General features: G+C 47.1%; 2 protein-coding genes across 5 annotated transcripts in view; one reads left to right on the top strand and one right to left on the bottom strand.

Moving 5' to 3' along the window:
• Window positions 1-701: 701 nt before the first annotated feature.
• Window positions 702-4132, bottom strand: LOC108919493 (60S ribosomal protein L19-like). Its single transcript, XM_018727485.1, has 6 exons — window positions 4065-4132; window positions 2861-2967; window positions 1852-1974; window positions 1570-1690; window positions 1308-1418; window positions 702-877 (listed from the first exon to the last, which is right to left on the bottom strand). Exons 1-6 carry the CDS (start codon window positions 4067-4069, stop codon window positions 754-756), a joined length of 591 nt encoding a protein of 196 aa, XP_018583001.1. The 5' UTR covers window positions 4070-4132; the 3' UTR covers window positions 702-753.
• A 2493-nt stretch (window positions 4133-6625) lies between these two features.
• LOC108919588 (voltage-dependent L-type calcium channel subunit beta-1-like) overlaps window positions 6626-13183 on the top strand; it is a 40850-nt gene continuing 34292 nt past the window's right edge. The window contains exons 1-2 of one of the 4 annotated variants that reach the window (XM_018727716.2): window positions 6626-7170; window positions 12535-12621. In XM_018727716.2, the coding sequence (XP_018583232.2) occupies window positions 7084-7170; window positions 12535-12621 (174 nt within the window). In that variant the 5' untranslated portion in view covers window positions 6626-7083. The remainder of the gene's footprint in view (window positions 7171-12534; window positions 12622-13183) is intronic. The other 3 variants (XM_029246826.1, XM_018727725.2, XM_018727754.2) reach the window with 3 other exon arrangements.

Consider the following 13183-nt stretch of genomic DNA (forward strand, 5'->3'; position numbering starts at 1 on the left):
AACAGCTAAGTCTGTGAGAAATTCAGATTTCTGCCATTTCCCTTCAGCAGCACAAAGACTGGTTCTGTTGGCATCGAGTGTGTCTGATAACTATGGGTTGAAGGAAGGACGAACTGGTGCAGCAGAGGACAGTTGACAGAACAGGATTGAAAGGAGGACATCGGTGGCATCATCTTTGGGCAACTGCGCATTTTGCTGTGGGTGGGATGTTAAGACAGCAGATGACAGAGAAGCAGCCTCAGAGATTTTAGTCTGGTGGAATGCGAGAGGTGCAAGAGCAGGAAAGTGAGACAACAGTGTTCATGGAAGACAAAGGAAATGAAGAAAGGATCTGAGACAAGAGGGAGTGATGGCAAGGACACAAATGCCACAATTCCAGAAAAGAAAGCAGACATGGTTGTTGGCCTTGCGTGTGGCAGAACACTGGGACATAGAGAGGTCCGAGCACTGGAAGTGCAGAAGGTTGGTTGCATGAATGCCCTGAAGATGCAAACTACAATCATGTTGGAGGATCAGTGGACTGCCATCTACTGGGAGGGAACGCGATAAAATTTCAAGATCATCCAGGAAGCAGGCAGGGCAGTTAAAGAACCAGCATGGAATTCTAACTAGGATTTACTAACCACAAGACTCAGGAAGGCAAACTGATGTGGAATGAGTTAAAGGAGGAAAGAAAAAAAAAAAACAGCAGGCAACTGACCCTGTCTTTCTGTACATTTTATTAGCACTGAAAAGAACATATATAAGGCATGATCACTTCTTTGTCTCATCCTCTTTAGAAAGGGTTTTAATGATCTCCTCCTTCTTGGCCTGGAGACGCTCCTCTCGGCGCTTGCGAGCCTCCTTTGTCTTGGAGCGGCGTGCTTCAGCCTGGTCACTGGAGGGATGCGAGGACACAGGTGAGGTACTCCATAAATAGCAGGTATTTAGCTTTTTATGCTCTCAGCATACTAACCCTCCATCAGTGGAATCCGTTAAAAAAATAAAAAAATAAAAAAAGTCTTCCATTTTCTAACTTTACTTTTTTCCACGATTTTTGACTTTATAAATACAAACTTACCACTGCATTCTGTTTGGTTACTAAGATTACATGTTTTCATGCATACAACATGATTCCTTCTGTTTCTGTAAACTTCAAGATTGCATCCTTAAAGAGTACCTACCCACCATAAATTCCAAAAATCAGAAGAAGTTGGAGAAAAGTCACCCCTGGGAATTTAGTCCTCGATTTTCAACACATTACCCAAGCTGTTAAGTTTGTCAACTGGTCACTGCTGTTGTCAGAAGCTGCACGAGTGTAGACTTACGCAAGGAGCTTCTTGCGGGCCTTGTCTGCTTTTAGCTTGTGGATGTGCTCCATCAGAATGCGCTTGTTCTTGAAGACATTACCCTTCACTTTCAGGTAGAGGCTGTGGTACCTGAAGGACATGCCAGCAGAGAGGGAATCCCATCAAACAGCTTGGAGAGGATCTTATCCCCTACACTGCATTCACAGTGTAGAGATGGTTAGCACACCTGTTACACAGACTTTTCCACATAAAAACGTGTTTGCTGTAGCACCGCACTCACATATGCCTGTCAATCTTCTTGGACTCCCTGTAGCGGCGCAGCAGACGACGCAGGATGCGCATACGCCGCATCCAGGACACCTTCTCTGGCATGCGAGCATTGGCTGTACCCTTCCTCTTACCTGCAGAGGACACTCATTTAAGTTGGCACGAAGGCATCACTGGTTGGAATTTTCTCTTTTAGTAAACTTGTGTTACTTTTCTAAATACGTCGAGCCAAATCAAGATGTTTGACATCAATTTACGGATCCCTCCACAGATGTATTACGTGCCTCCAACTCACCGATGCCCATGTGACGGCCCTTGCGTCTTGCCAGCGTGTTCTTGCGGCAGCGGGCGCGGGAGTGCACCGTCACCGGTTTCCTGATGATCAGACCATCCTTCACCAGTTTTCGGATCTGCTGGCCTGTGGGTTCAAAGAACACCAACTTAGAAATTAAAATTAATGCACTCAGAATTTGACAATATGTTTAAATCAAGTTAAGCCACATACTGCTGAGGAAGGAACCCTGAGCATCACAGGAATTCAACCATGTTTAAAGTTAATATTCAAGTGCAAAATAAACATACGCACCATAACATTTAAAATGTAAATATCTATATCTAAACACAAACATATGAACAATAGATGTCTACACTCACAGCAAGCAATATGAAATTCATGGTTCTTGTTATTAAAATTAATGGTAAAAAAAGGTCAGATACCTGCAACACAAGTAATTTTTCATTCCTGCACAGTTTCCTCATCTGTGCACCATAGGTATATAGAAGTATCTCAACCTGAAGGTAAGGTGGGCAATAGGTGGGACTTTTTTCCTGAAGAAAGCCCATACTGGTACTAATCCAGGTAACATCACCAAAGAGCTTGAAAGTTTCCCTCAAATCCTTCAGTTGTTCACTCAAGATAGTGCAACTCTGTTGATGTCTAAGTTCCAAGATTCCAGGTGTGCTTGAGGCAGAAATCTGAATAACGCCTTTTGGGCCGGGAAAGTTTGGTACATTACGCTGGGCTTTCTCACCTAAACTCCAGTGTAATTTCCCCAACGCAGGGGGGGAAGCTGATATTTTAGATACCCTGTCAGAGTCATTACTGAAAAATTTGGCTTTAGCAGCTGGAAAAGATGTCAAGAGTTGCAGAGCACACATTAATCACAATCACTTTATTAGCCAAGAACAGTAAAAGTGCCAGGAATCCAGAGAGACCAATACTTTTTTTTATGGGCTGTAAGTACTGTCAGAGTCACTGCTGAGCGTAAACCCAGAGAAGGTGCTTTATGGTCTCAAGGACTTACGGGAGTTGGCGTTAGCGATTTCATTGGTCTCGTTGGGGTCAAGCCAGACCTTCTTCTTTCCGCAGCGCAAGACGCTGGACGCCAGGCGTTTCTGGAGCCTGAGCATGCTGGAAGGTCAGGGAAAGGATGAGTACATTGCTGAACATGGCAACAGCATGCAGAAGTACATGAACCCGCTGCCAGAGGGCGTGTATGGAAGTCAGAGTTAAAGCTGTATCTACAACTATTTCCGCAAAATTACCCTGATAAGAAATACATGGACACAGGACACTGTTCGCTTTTGTAAGGGTTCTGCCCCTAACAAGCAGGACCGGAAGGGTGTCAAGGCTGGGTGAACTACGACAGACATACAACTACAGACGTTGTGAGCAGCATATCTGTGCCACGCTTCACTGTAACCGTAGTAAAGGTTCAAGTTAGGCGGCACAGCGAGTATCGCTGCTGTCTCACAGAGCCTGGGTGGTTTGAAAAGACGTGGGTTCGATCCCCAGTTGGTCTGCGTGGAGTTTGCATGTTCTTCCTGTGTCTGTGTGGGTTTCGTCCAGGTGCTCTGGTTTCCTCCCACACTCCAAAGACATGCTGTCCGGGTTCCCCCATTATGATAATGTGTGACTGACAGAGAGAGCGTGTGTGTTCCACTGATGTATGGATGAGTGACCCAGTGTATCAGTGTAAGTAGTGTATCTAGCAGTGTAAGTCACCACGGTGAAGGTGTGAGGGCTGATTACACTACAATAGAGTTCATTGGAAGTTACTCTGGAGAAAAGTGCTAAATGAAGTAAGTGAAGTCAATGTGTCCTGGGTGAGAGTAAAACAGCACAAAAAACAGAAATGAACACATAAAAAGGTTCCACATTACATGACAGGCGACAAAACGCACCTCCCAAAACCACAAACAGGCCCGTAGAGGTATACAGAGTCACTAACAGTGTAAACGTAGAGGATTTAACCACTAGTCGAGTGAGAGGATTGGTAGAGCGCATGCGCACGCAGGAACACGACGACGACGACGACGAAGGGAGCGGGACATGTCGAGACACGACACGGCTGGGTCAAGGGCCATGTTTTACACACATTAGCCCCTTTTCACGTAATAAGTGCTGAAAAACGCAACGCGGTTTGCTAAATGTGTCACACGAACCCCGCAAAGTGCGCTTTTGAGCGAGTTTCACCAATTTAACGTGACCGACTGACGACTCCTTACCTCATGGCTGCTGCTGCTGCTGTTTGAGAAAAGAGAACGAAACAGGGAGCCCGTGGAGTGTACCATTATCGGGGCAGGAGGTTCCATCTGCGCCTTCCTCAACAAACTGTCGACATGAAACAGATTTTATTCATACCAAAAATTATATACACATTATACAAATGTAAGCAAACATCAAATTCTGTTATTGAATGCTAACGTCATTGCATTACGCTATACAGGAATGAAGCAGTTTTTATAGAGCCCTGCCCTGTCCCTACTTAAAACAGTACAGTCCAATACGTAACAATTCAGCGCTGGACTGTGATGGATTATGGGAAGTGTAGTCTTTTTTTTTTGCCTGTAATTCACATGCAGTGTGATGTTTGGAGAGAAGCTGGACCAGAGCTTTCATAAAGAGATATAACCTAATGTTTAGCGAGCTGTGACGGTTCACTAATTTTGAACTGGAAACCATTTATTTCCAGCAGCGAGTAAAGCAATGCAAACAATACTTAAGTAAGAGTACTTTCGATTTAAAAAAAAAAAAAAAAAAAACTTCAGTAAAAGTGCTCGTCCAAAAATTTACTGGAGTAAAAGCAAAAACATTTCAGGTCAAAAGACTAGTACTACTTGACTGAGCAGAATGAAAAGTTGTCGGCCGTTACAACCAGCAGGCCATTTTCCCACTTACTGATGGCGACACAGTGGTGCAGCAGGTAACTCGGGTTCCTTAGAGCTCCCGAGCTGCTCGTTCACGTCTCGGTTTGAAAGCAGCTCAGGGCGGCCAGGGTTTCTTTGCTTTCACCCTGTTCGTGATCCACAGGTGAAGAATGTCACGACAAGTCGTTCCTATACCCTCCCTGAGCATGAGTGGCTCCAGTGTTAAAAACGGTTCCACTGCACAGAGTGAGTGAACTTCGAGAGTCACGTGTCGGTGACACGATCCATTAAGAGCAGAATTTAAACAAGAATGACAGTGAGGACTTCTCGAAGAAGACACGTTTGTTTTTTCTTGCCTTCTAATACGTTGCGCACAGGAGTGTAAAGAACATGTGCTCATGCGAGAGGAAGAAGGCATTTTAATGTCCCTGAACAGTGATGAGGAGACAAACAAGGTGACGCAGACCAGTGGCCTACTGAGGACTACAAGTGTTTAACCGTGGAGAGCGAGCTGGATTAGAAGCAGAATCCTGAAGCAAAGCAGTTTGCTAAATCTGCCAGATAAACCCTGCAAAGTGCGCTTTTTGGCGAGTTTGACCAGTTTAACGCAGCCGAATGAGGCCTGATAGATACACTGCATACAATGGGTCATTTCTTATCACCGTCTGTGCATTTGTTACATTATTGCTATACATTTGTTACATTCTTACTGTACACTTGTTACATTCTAATTGTGCATTTGTTGCCACCCCACCCTAACATCATCAACAGCAGTATTAATAGTTTAAAAATTAATGCATTATTTAGATTTTTCTGAATACTGCATATATTTGTATATGCTGTCATAATCACTTTATCATCATAAAGTTCTTTAGTGATAACTGCATTTCTTATCTTTATTGAAGCATTTACAAACTTTCTGCTTTTTCTGTTTTATCAGTTGTCGTTTCTTTTATACATATGCCTTCCAAATATGTCTTATATGTGATGGCCGGTTATTTATTTTGTCTGTAACCTTCCGAATGCGCTCAGTGTCCCTCTTCAGAATACAGTGCTATGGCTGAATAAATTGTGTTCTTTTGTGTTGTATATTTTTATTTAGGCCAATACATAAACACTTTTCAGGATGTAACTAATGCAGTCTTTCTGGTATTCAAAGCAACATCCTCTGCTGCCTCAACAAATGTGGTTATGCAATGTGAGAAATGCGATTAGCCGAATACACCGAAGAGCCAGGGAAACAGTCAATATCGCTGTCTGACGTAATGGAGCGTAGACCTCATATTGAGCCCACGAGCTCATGAAGTGTCGCCGCGGCTTCGCCGCTCGATGGATGTTCCCGCAATCCGCTGACCGCAAGAATTCTGAACCAAATGTGTTCTTTTAGGAGTCCAGTACCATAATGATGTTCAGCAACAGATCTCAAAACATACGATCATTTTAATGACCAGTTTAATACGACCTTCAGGACGAGCTGCCAGGTGAACCTGAGTCCATTATCATTATTTGCATGGGCCTATATTGCACCCCGTTACTTGCTGGAAGCACATGACTGAGTTCCCCTCTTGTTGGAGTGAATATAAATTAATAAGTTTTTCAGCTCCTTGCTATTTTTTCATTCATAAAATATATGGTCTGTGCTCTCGCACAAAAGCCGCGGCGACGAGAAAAAAGATGGACCTCTTTAAAAAATGTTCCACCCTGGGCACTTGTCTTGTCTTGTCCTTGATGATAGATCATGGGATTGAAAAGAGACGTAAAAAGAGGCAGTGCACAGGCAGCGGGTGGTGTAGTTGTGGGCTCCTTTGCCGTGGAATCAAGAAGCCACGTTCGAACCCTTGCTCCTAGCTAGGCTAGCCTAATGTAGTAAGTAAGACCACTTTGACCAAAGCCACCACTTGCACGGTTTCCTTGGTAACAGAGGGAACACAAGCGGTTTGCCGCTGCCCTTTTCCACGCGCGTCTTTAGATTAGAAACGCAGAGAGAGCATGAAAAACGTGCGCGCACCGAAGGCGTCACCTCAACAGCTCCGTGGGAATTACGTGGCGGCCGCGCGCGCGTGGGTGGCGCCGCCCTGGTGGCCGGGGGCCGTAGGTGCGGTGGGTGGGAGCCGCCGCGGGAGGCGGGCTGAGTCCTGTCCGTCAGCAAGAGCAGCGGCCGCGGGAGGTCTGCGCAGACGGTCCCCGGCGTCGATGGAAGGAGGGTCTCGGCTGAGCCGCGGGTCCGAGGGAGCGCACTAGTCACCTGGTGGTGGCTGAGTCGTTACCATGCGAACGGCGGCAGCTCCGCGGGGGGCATAGAGACAAGAATAAGAATAAGAATAAGAAGAAGAGAAGAAGAAGAAGAGCAGCCAACAAGAGAGAAAAAAGCAAATCAATGGTACGGAAGGGTAGCATGTCCCGGACGCCTTCCACCTCGACGCAGGAGATCCAAATGGACATTTTCGATAACCCCGTTTCACAGGTACGAGAATGAATCCCGTGCCGCCTAATTCATGATGATGATGATGGGTGGAAAACGAAGTGCAAATGAGCAGGAAGCGTCTTCTTCTTCAGTGTCTCTTCTTAACAGACAGCTTTATTCATAAATATTATTGCTGCATCGAAATGCGGAGAACAGCAGCATGATGATGATGAGCATCATCATGTTTTTTCTTTGCTTTGCCGCCGTTTGACAGCTTGTTGCTGTACGTTTCTTTACATTCTGTTCTTATATTTGTTACATTCTGTCTGTGTATTTCTTACATTCTTACAGTCTGCATTTGTTAACATTTTACTATGTATTTGTTACATTCTTACTTTGAATTTTTTGCATTGCGGGGGGGGGGGCATGCCATGGTGGTACAGTGGGTTTGCCTGTGCCCACTATGTGGCGGGTCTGGGGTTTGAGCCCCCAGCGCCTGGGGTTCCTTGCAGCAGACTGGCATCCCATCCAGGCCAGGGTGTGACCCCTCCCGCTGTGGTTTTGTGCCCAGGCCAGTGTTACCGGGTAGGGTCCGGCTCGCCGCGACCCTCCTTGGGAGAAGCGCTTGTAGCAAATGCAAAACAATAGGCTGCATTTGTTACACTGTTGTTGTACATTTGTTACATTCTTACTGTACACATATAGAGTACATGATGATGTTTCCAGCGCGATCGACTCTCGCCGCTTTCGGCCCCCTGCTTTCCCAGTATCCTGTGTGTTTCGGTCAGCCCGGCAGCCCAAGTCGGAATCGTCTTGAGCTTCCTCTTCTTCTCCACAGCACATCCAGTTGTTGCTTCCTTGTGAATCTGTTATGTTCTCGTGTTTAACGTGTTATTCTCTCTAGCGGTGTGTCCTCTGGAGCCCGAACGTGTATCTGGCACTCCTGCGGAATGCTGGACCCTCCTGTCTTCTCTGCTCCTACTGACTGCATGCGGTCTGTGCATGTATGTGCGTGTATGTGTGTGTGTGTGTGTGTGTGTGTATATATATATATGTGTGCGTGGGCATATCTGTCCTTATGTGAGTGTGTCCGGGCTCGTCTTTGCCTTTCTGCGGTGGTATTTATAGGAAGCGACAAAATAATTGTTACACAGCCGACACCATATTCCTCCACATCTCTTACACAGTTATGGTAGCCAAATACGACTTGGGTTCGTGGGTTAAGTAACCAGTTGACCAGGTGGAGGAAACTTAACTCACGAGGCACGAGGCAGAACTTGCGAGAAACTCTGCGTTCATATTTTGCCAAACATGTCTAAAGTTGTTATTATTTTAGTGTATTGCAGGATTCTTTTCCATCCAGCGCTGCACTCATGCATTGTGACAGTACTTTTACTGTGTTATTTCAGGAGTTTGGTGCATTAGACTAGTTGCACTCTGTGTATTTTCCACTGGGACTTGAAGTCCGCTGGGGACCTCACACCTGCCGTCGAGCGAGGTTTCTGAGCTCCTTGTGTGGGACCTGCCGGATTAGACAGAGGCGGAAGGAAAGAGGTGGCAGGTTTGTGGAAAACAGCACATGGGGGGGAGGGGGGGGGGGCGTGGCGATTAGTGGCAGTTTATATGTGCCGCACATGACCGACAGCTGGGCAGGGCCAGGGTTCGGGTCAAGTACTTGTGTTCGCTTCAGCAAAGTCCAGCTTGTCTTGTTTACACAGTGCTCTGGAGAAAAACATTTTTGAGAGGTTTCGTGATGGTTTGAAGGGTCTTTATGTGCGACGGTGAGCCGAGCACTTTTTGTTCACACCAATGGCAAGCTAGCAGTTGCTATGCGCCGTGTATTATTTGAAACATTAAACATAAATGAGCCCCCTGGCTCTTGCACACACCCTCGCACAGCAGCCTGCTTTTTCCATGGAAACACTGACAGTGAAGAACAAAGTGAAATGAAGAACTGTACATGGAGGGAGGGATGCGTAATGTTCGCTTTAGAGAAAACCAAAGACATAAATAGCGTGTAAACATGTGCGTATCTAATTATGCTTATATATGTACGTACATATTCTACGTGAGATGTGCACGTGATATCGTACGTGTACGTATATTATCTCAAGATATGTGTAATAAACTGTATTTATACACATATGAGGGCTATAGATGCAGGCGTGTACATTTACTACGTTACGTACGGGATCGATTGGAAGGCTTAAAGTAAGGCAAGTGGACAGTTTCATTATATATGAAGATCGCGTACTTTGCAGTGTTTTTCGTTGCCGTGCCGAAGACGGCGAAACCTCCGCTGCACGTCACTTGTCTGCATTTCACGCCGGTAGCTGGTAGCTCAGGAGTTGTAAAGACCCTCATTTAAGAGGTGCTCAGCGACAGCACGCTTAGCGCTGTGCTGCTCGGGTGCGCGTAGCCATCGGCCGCAGGGGGCGATCCTGCGTGCGACGAGGCAGGTCTCGCCTGAGGAGCCAGCATACAGCGTGCTTTGTGAGGTGGTTGTGCGGCGTGAGCAGATGGCGAGGGACGTGCGCGCGGCAGCTGACTTTAGGGTTAGGGTTAGGGTTAGGGTTAGGTGTGTGTTGATTTTCAGCAGCTACTCTTAAGAATGATACAACAGTCCTGGTTCCTTTGCCTATATGTCATCATTTATGATTTGTTCTTCATTTTTTTTTTTATGGCAAAATGTTCTTAAGAGGTGTACGTGGATTTTGACCAGGTGCACTTTAGAAGACCTCAGAGCCCTGGAAGTACCATATTGCAATGCAGGTGCTCCTCTATCATAACTGTAGCTTGTTCTTCACTCTCGGCGTTTCCATGGAGAAACCCGGATGCTCTGTGAGGGTGTCCGCGACAAGCGGGGAGCTCATTTACGTTTCATCCTTCAGATAATATGCAGTACGTTTCTGAGGTGATGAGCTCATGATACAAATTTGTTCCCTAAGCCGAAGATGATTTTTCATTGAAATTAGCTGTTGATCGTGAGGGTTAGATCTTCTAGTATCTGCTCTCCTTTCCTCTGCAAGTTTGCCCGACAGATGCTCACGCCCGTTCATTTTCCTCTACGATAAGTCATTTCTGCCACTTTGCGTCGCGCTCAGCAGCTCCGCTTCTGCTGTTCTCTTTAACAGAGGGCTCAGTCTTCTCTCATTTGCCAGTATTTTATTGCACGGTGCCTTTCTGCTCACAAGAGATGCTTTCTTCTTATTTTAGAAACTATATTGTTTCTCTGCTCTGGCTTCCTAAAGCTGCCTGTATCAAATTTAAGACCCTGGTCACGGCTACAAAAGCATCGGTAGAACTGCTCCCGGATATCTACAAGACCTGATCATTCACTAAACGTCAACCAGACCCCTTCGCTCTTCCACCTCCGCCCGCTTGGTGGTCCTGCGCATGAAAGGTCTCGCATGGAGCGTCTCGGTTCTGGTTCCGTTGTGGTGGAACAACCTGCCCCTCCCGCTCAGAAGTGCTGAATCTCATTTAAAAAGGGTCTGAAAACTCACCTCTTCGAGACTCGCTTCGCCCATCATCTCTCAAGTTCACGTAAGGTGTAAATGTCCACGATGATGCTCGGATCAATACTTTACAGAGCCGCTCCTGCGATGTAACGTAAATGTTTATGCTGTATGTATCTCAAAAAAAAAACTACTGGGAAGGGGATCACGGTTCATTGATATTGTGAGTTTTATGCAGCTACTTGTGTGGTGAACATGGGTTCATAGTTGGAAAGAAACTAACTGCAGCAGGTGGTAGGGAACAAACTAGGTTTCCTTGAGACTTTCGTGTCTGCAGCTGTGTCTCCTTCCCTTAGCGTAATGCAGAAATTGCACTTTTGCTGAGATGTACGTCGCTTTGGACAAAAGCATCTCCTAAATGAATGAATGGAAATGTAAATGCACTTAAGAATCACACGTCTGTACCTAAGTGTCTCCTCCTGCTCATGTAATGGACACATTGTATTTTCTATGAGATGTTTGTCACTTTGAGAAAAGTGTCTGATAAATGAATACATGTGAATGTAAATGTATAATTAAGAGGCAAACCATTCTGTAAAGTTATGTTTTTTCATTCTAAATGATGCCTCGACGAGAGCCCACTAGGTTCAGCAGTTCCTAGATGATTCATTTAGCTAACGTATTTATCTATGTGTCTTCATTCATTCATTCATTCATTCATTCATTCATTCATTCATCAAAACAATGCATATGTGAAAAGCATCAGGGTTGGTAGGAAGGGAGTTATCTGCTCGCTTCTCTTTCTGCTTTCACCTCCTTTAGTGTCATTCATTCCCCGATATAAATTTGCACCTGCGCGGTTCTACAGGGGCCCCTCGTGGCCTTGTCCTCTACTGGAACCATTAGGACCAAGCAAAGAAATGGAAACTGTGGCCGATCCTCACCGCCGTGGTAGATGCCCCAGTGCTTGCCGCTGATTCCCATAATCATAAATAGCTGGCGAGGGGCTTTCAGCAGTGAGACGGGGGCTGGAAAACCCGTGGCGATGGGGGGGGGGCTGTTTGCAGAAGCAGGTGAGAGAACAGGATGTCCGTGTTTATGTGCGTAGGATGCAGCCGGCGTGGTCCCGCTTCTGAGTTCGCACACCTATTACGGGTGCAGACTGCGTTAATCATCCGGTTCCCGATTGGCACCGAATGTAATCAATAGGAAGTATGTCTCCATGGCAACGCAGGCACGACGGGGAGGTGCCTCTTCGAGCCACGGGCCACAGAAAATCCTAATTAGGGACGTTCCGGCGGTCGTCTCCAGTCCGACGGACTCGTCGTTTCTTCATCGCCGTCATCTCCCGTGATGATGTCGCGAAGGGGGTGTCGAACCCTTTTGTGAGGAACGTTCGTCTTAGCTCCTTCACCCTGTCCTCCGGTTGTCCTCTAGACAGTAGAGAGGCGACAGGATTGCACATTTTCCATTTCCGCCTGGACACCTGCTGTCGTCCCCACAAGTGTCCGATCTGCGCTCATCCACTGTTCATACGTGTGGGCTGCCCATGTGTAGAATGTAACCCCCGAATGAAGGAGCGGCTAATGAAATGAAGCGTGCCGAGTGACACCGCAAGAGGAATGGAAGCGATGGATGTGGCGCATCGCAGCTTTCCTGGAGACGCGCCACGTCCGGCTCGTCGGCGCCGAAAGACGCGGCCCAACTTGCGGCTCGTAGGAGACGTAATCGTGTGTGAGGGAGACCGTGAAGCGCTCACGGAAGTTGTAGCGGTTGAACAGTTTTTTCCTTTTTTTTCGCTTTCTTGTTTTTTGACGCTGATACATGTTTGAATTCTAGTTCTGGGCCAGTCGTTTTCTCGCCTTTCAGGAAATGGCCGCTCGGGAGCGGGAAGAAGCTCCAGCCGAGGCGCGCGCCGCCGGCCGACTCCTTGCGGCAGTCTCACCGGCGTGTCTTCTCTCCGCAGGGCAAGTACGGGAAGCGGAAGAGCCGCTTCAAGCGCTCCGACGGGAGCACGTCCTCTGACACCACGTCCAACAGCTTCGTGCGACAAGTAGGTCCCCGCCTACGGCTGCGCCGGTTCCGTGAAAGGATGGCCACGCCTCGTACTGATGTCGTGAAAACGCGTTCGCCCCTTGAGCCTTGTGCGGAAAAGGTCGTTCAGAAGCTGCGCTTCGCTGCTGCGCGTCCTTCCTCTGCATCCATAACGCCTTACCCGCAATTCAACGTTCGCTCTCTCTCGAGTAAACTCAGATCACGTGACCCATTAAACTCTGCATTTAACAACCCAAAGAGTTACGTTCTTACCATCACAGGGCATTTATTACATTTTAATGATTTGAAAAACTGACCAAACTCGAATGAGAGACATTTCTAACAAAAAAAATGAGGCAAAACTCTCAGTACGACACCTGTCTTTGAGACAGTTACACCGCCGAAGCGCTGCGCCGGCCTCTCTCTCTGCCATCGCCACCCTCCTGGGTTCTGGGGCGCCTGGGAGAACGGAGCGCAAGCGTTCATTTAGGCGGACGGTCCTCTACGGCCGGTCTCTTCTCGGTGCGACCGTGAGGCCGCTGCGCTCTCCGCCCCTCCGGACGCTGCTCCCGTATGATCGG

This window comes from Scleropages formosus, chromosome 20 (assembly GCF_900964775.1).
Source record: "Scleropages formosus chromosome 20, fSclFor1.1, whole genome shotgun sequence".
In the NCBI taxonomy this organism is placed as follows: Eukaryota; Metazoa; Chordata; class Actinopteri; order Osteoglossiformes; family Osteoglossidae; genus Scleropages; species Scleropages formosus.

Coding starts and splice junctions, on each gene's coding strand:
- LOC108919493 (XM_018727485.1), bottom strand. Junction 1,419..1,569: donor AAGAAGATTGACAGGCATAT/GTGAGTGCGGTG, acceptor CATGTCCTTCAG/GTACCACAGCCTCTACCTGA. Junction 878..1,307: donor GCCCGCAAGAAGCTCCTTGC/GTAAGTCTACAC, acceptor GCATCCCTCCAG/TGACCAGGCTGAAGCACGCC.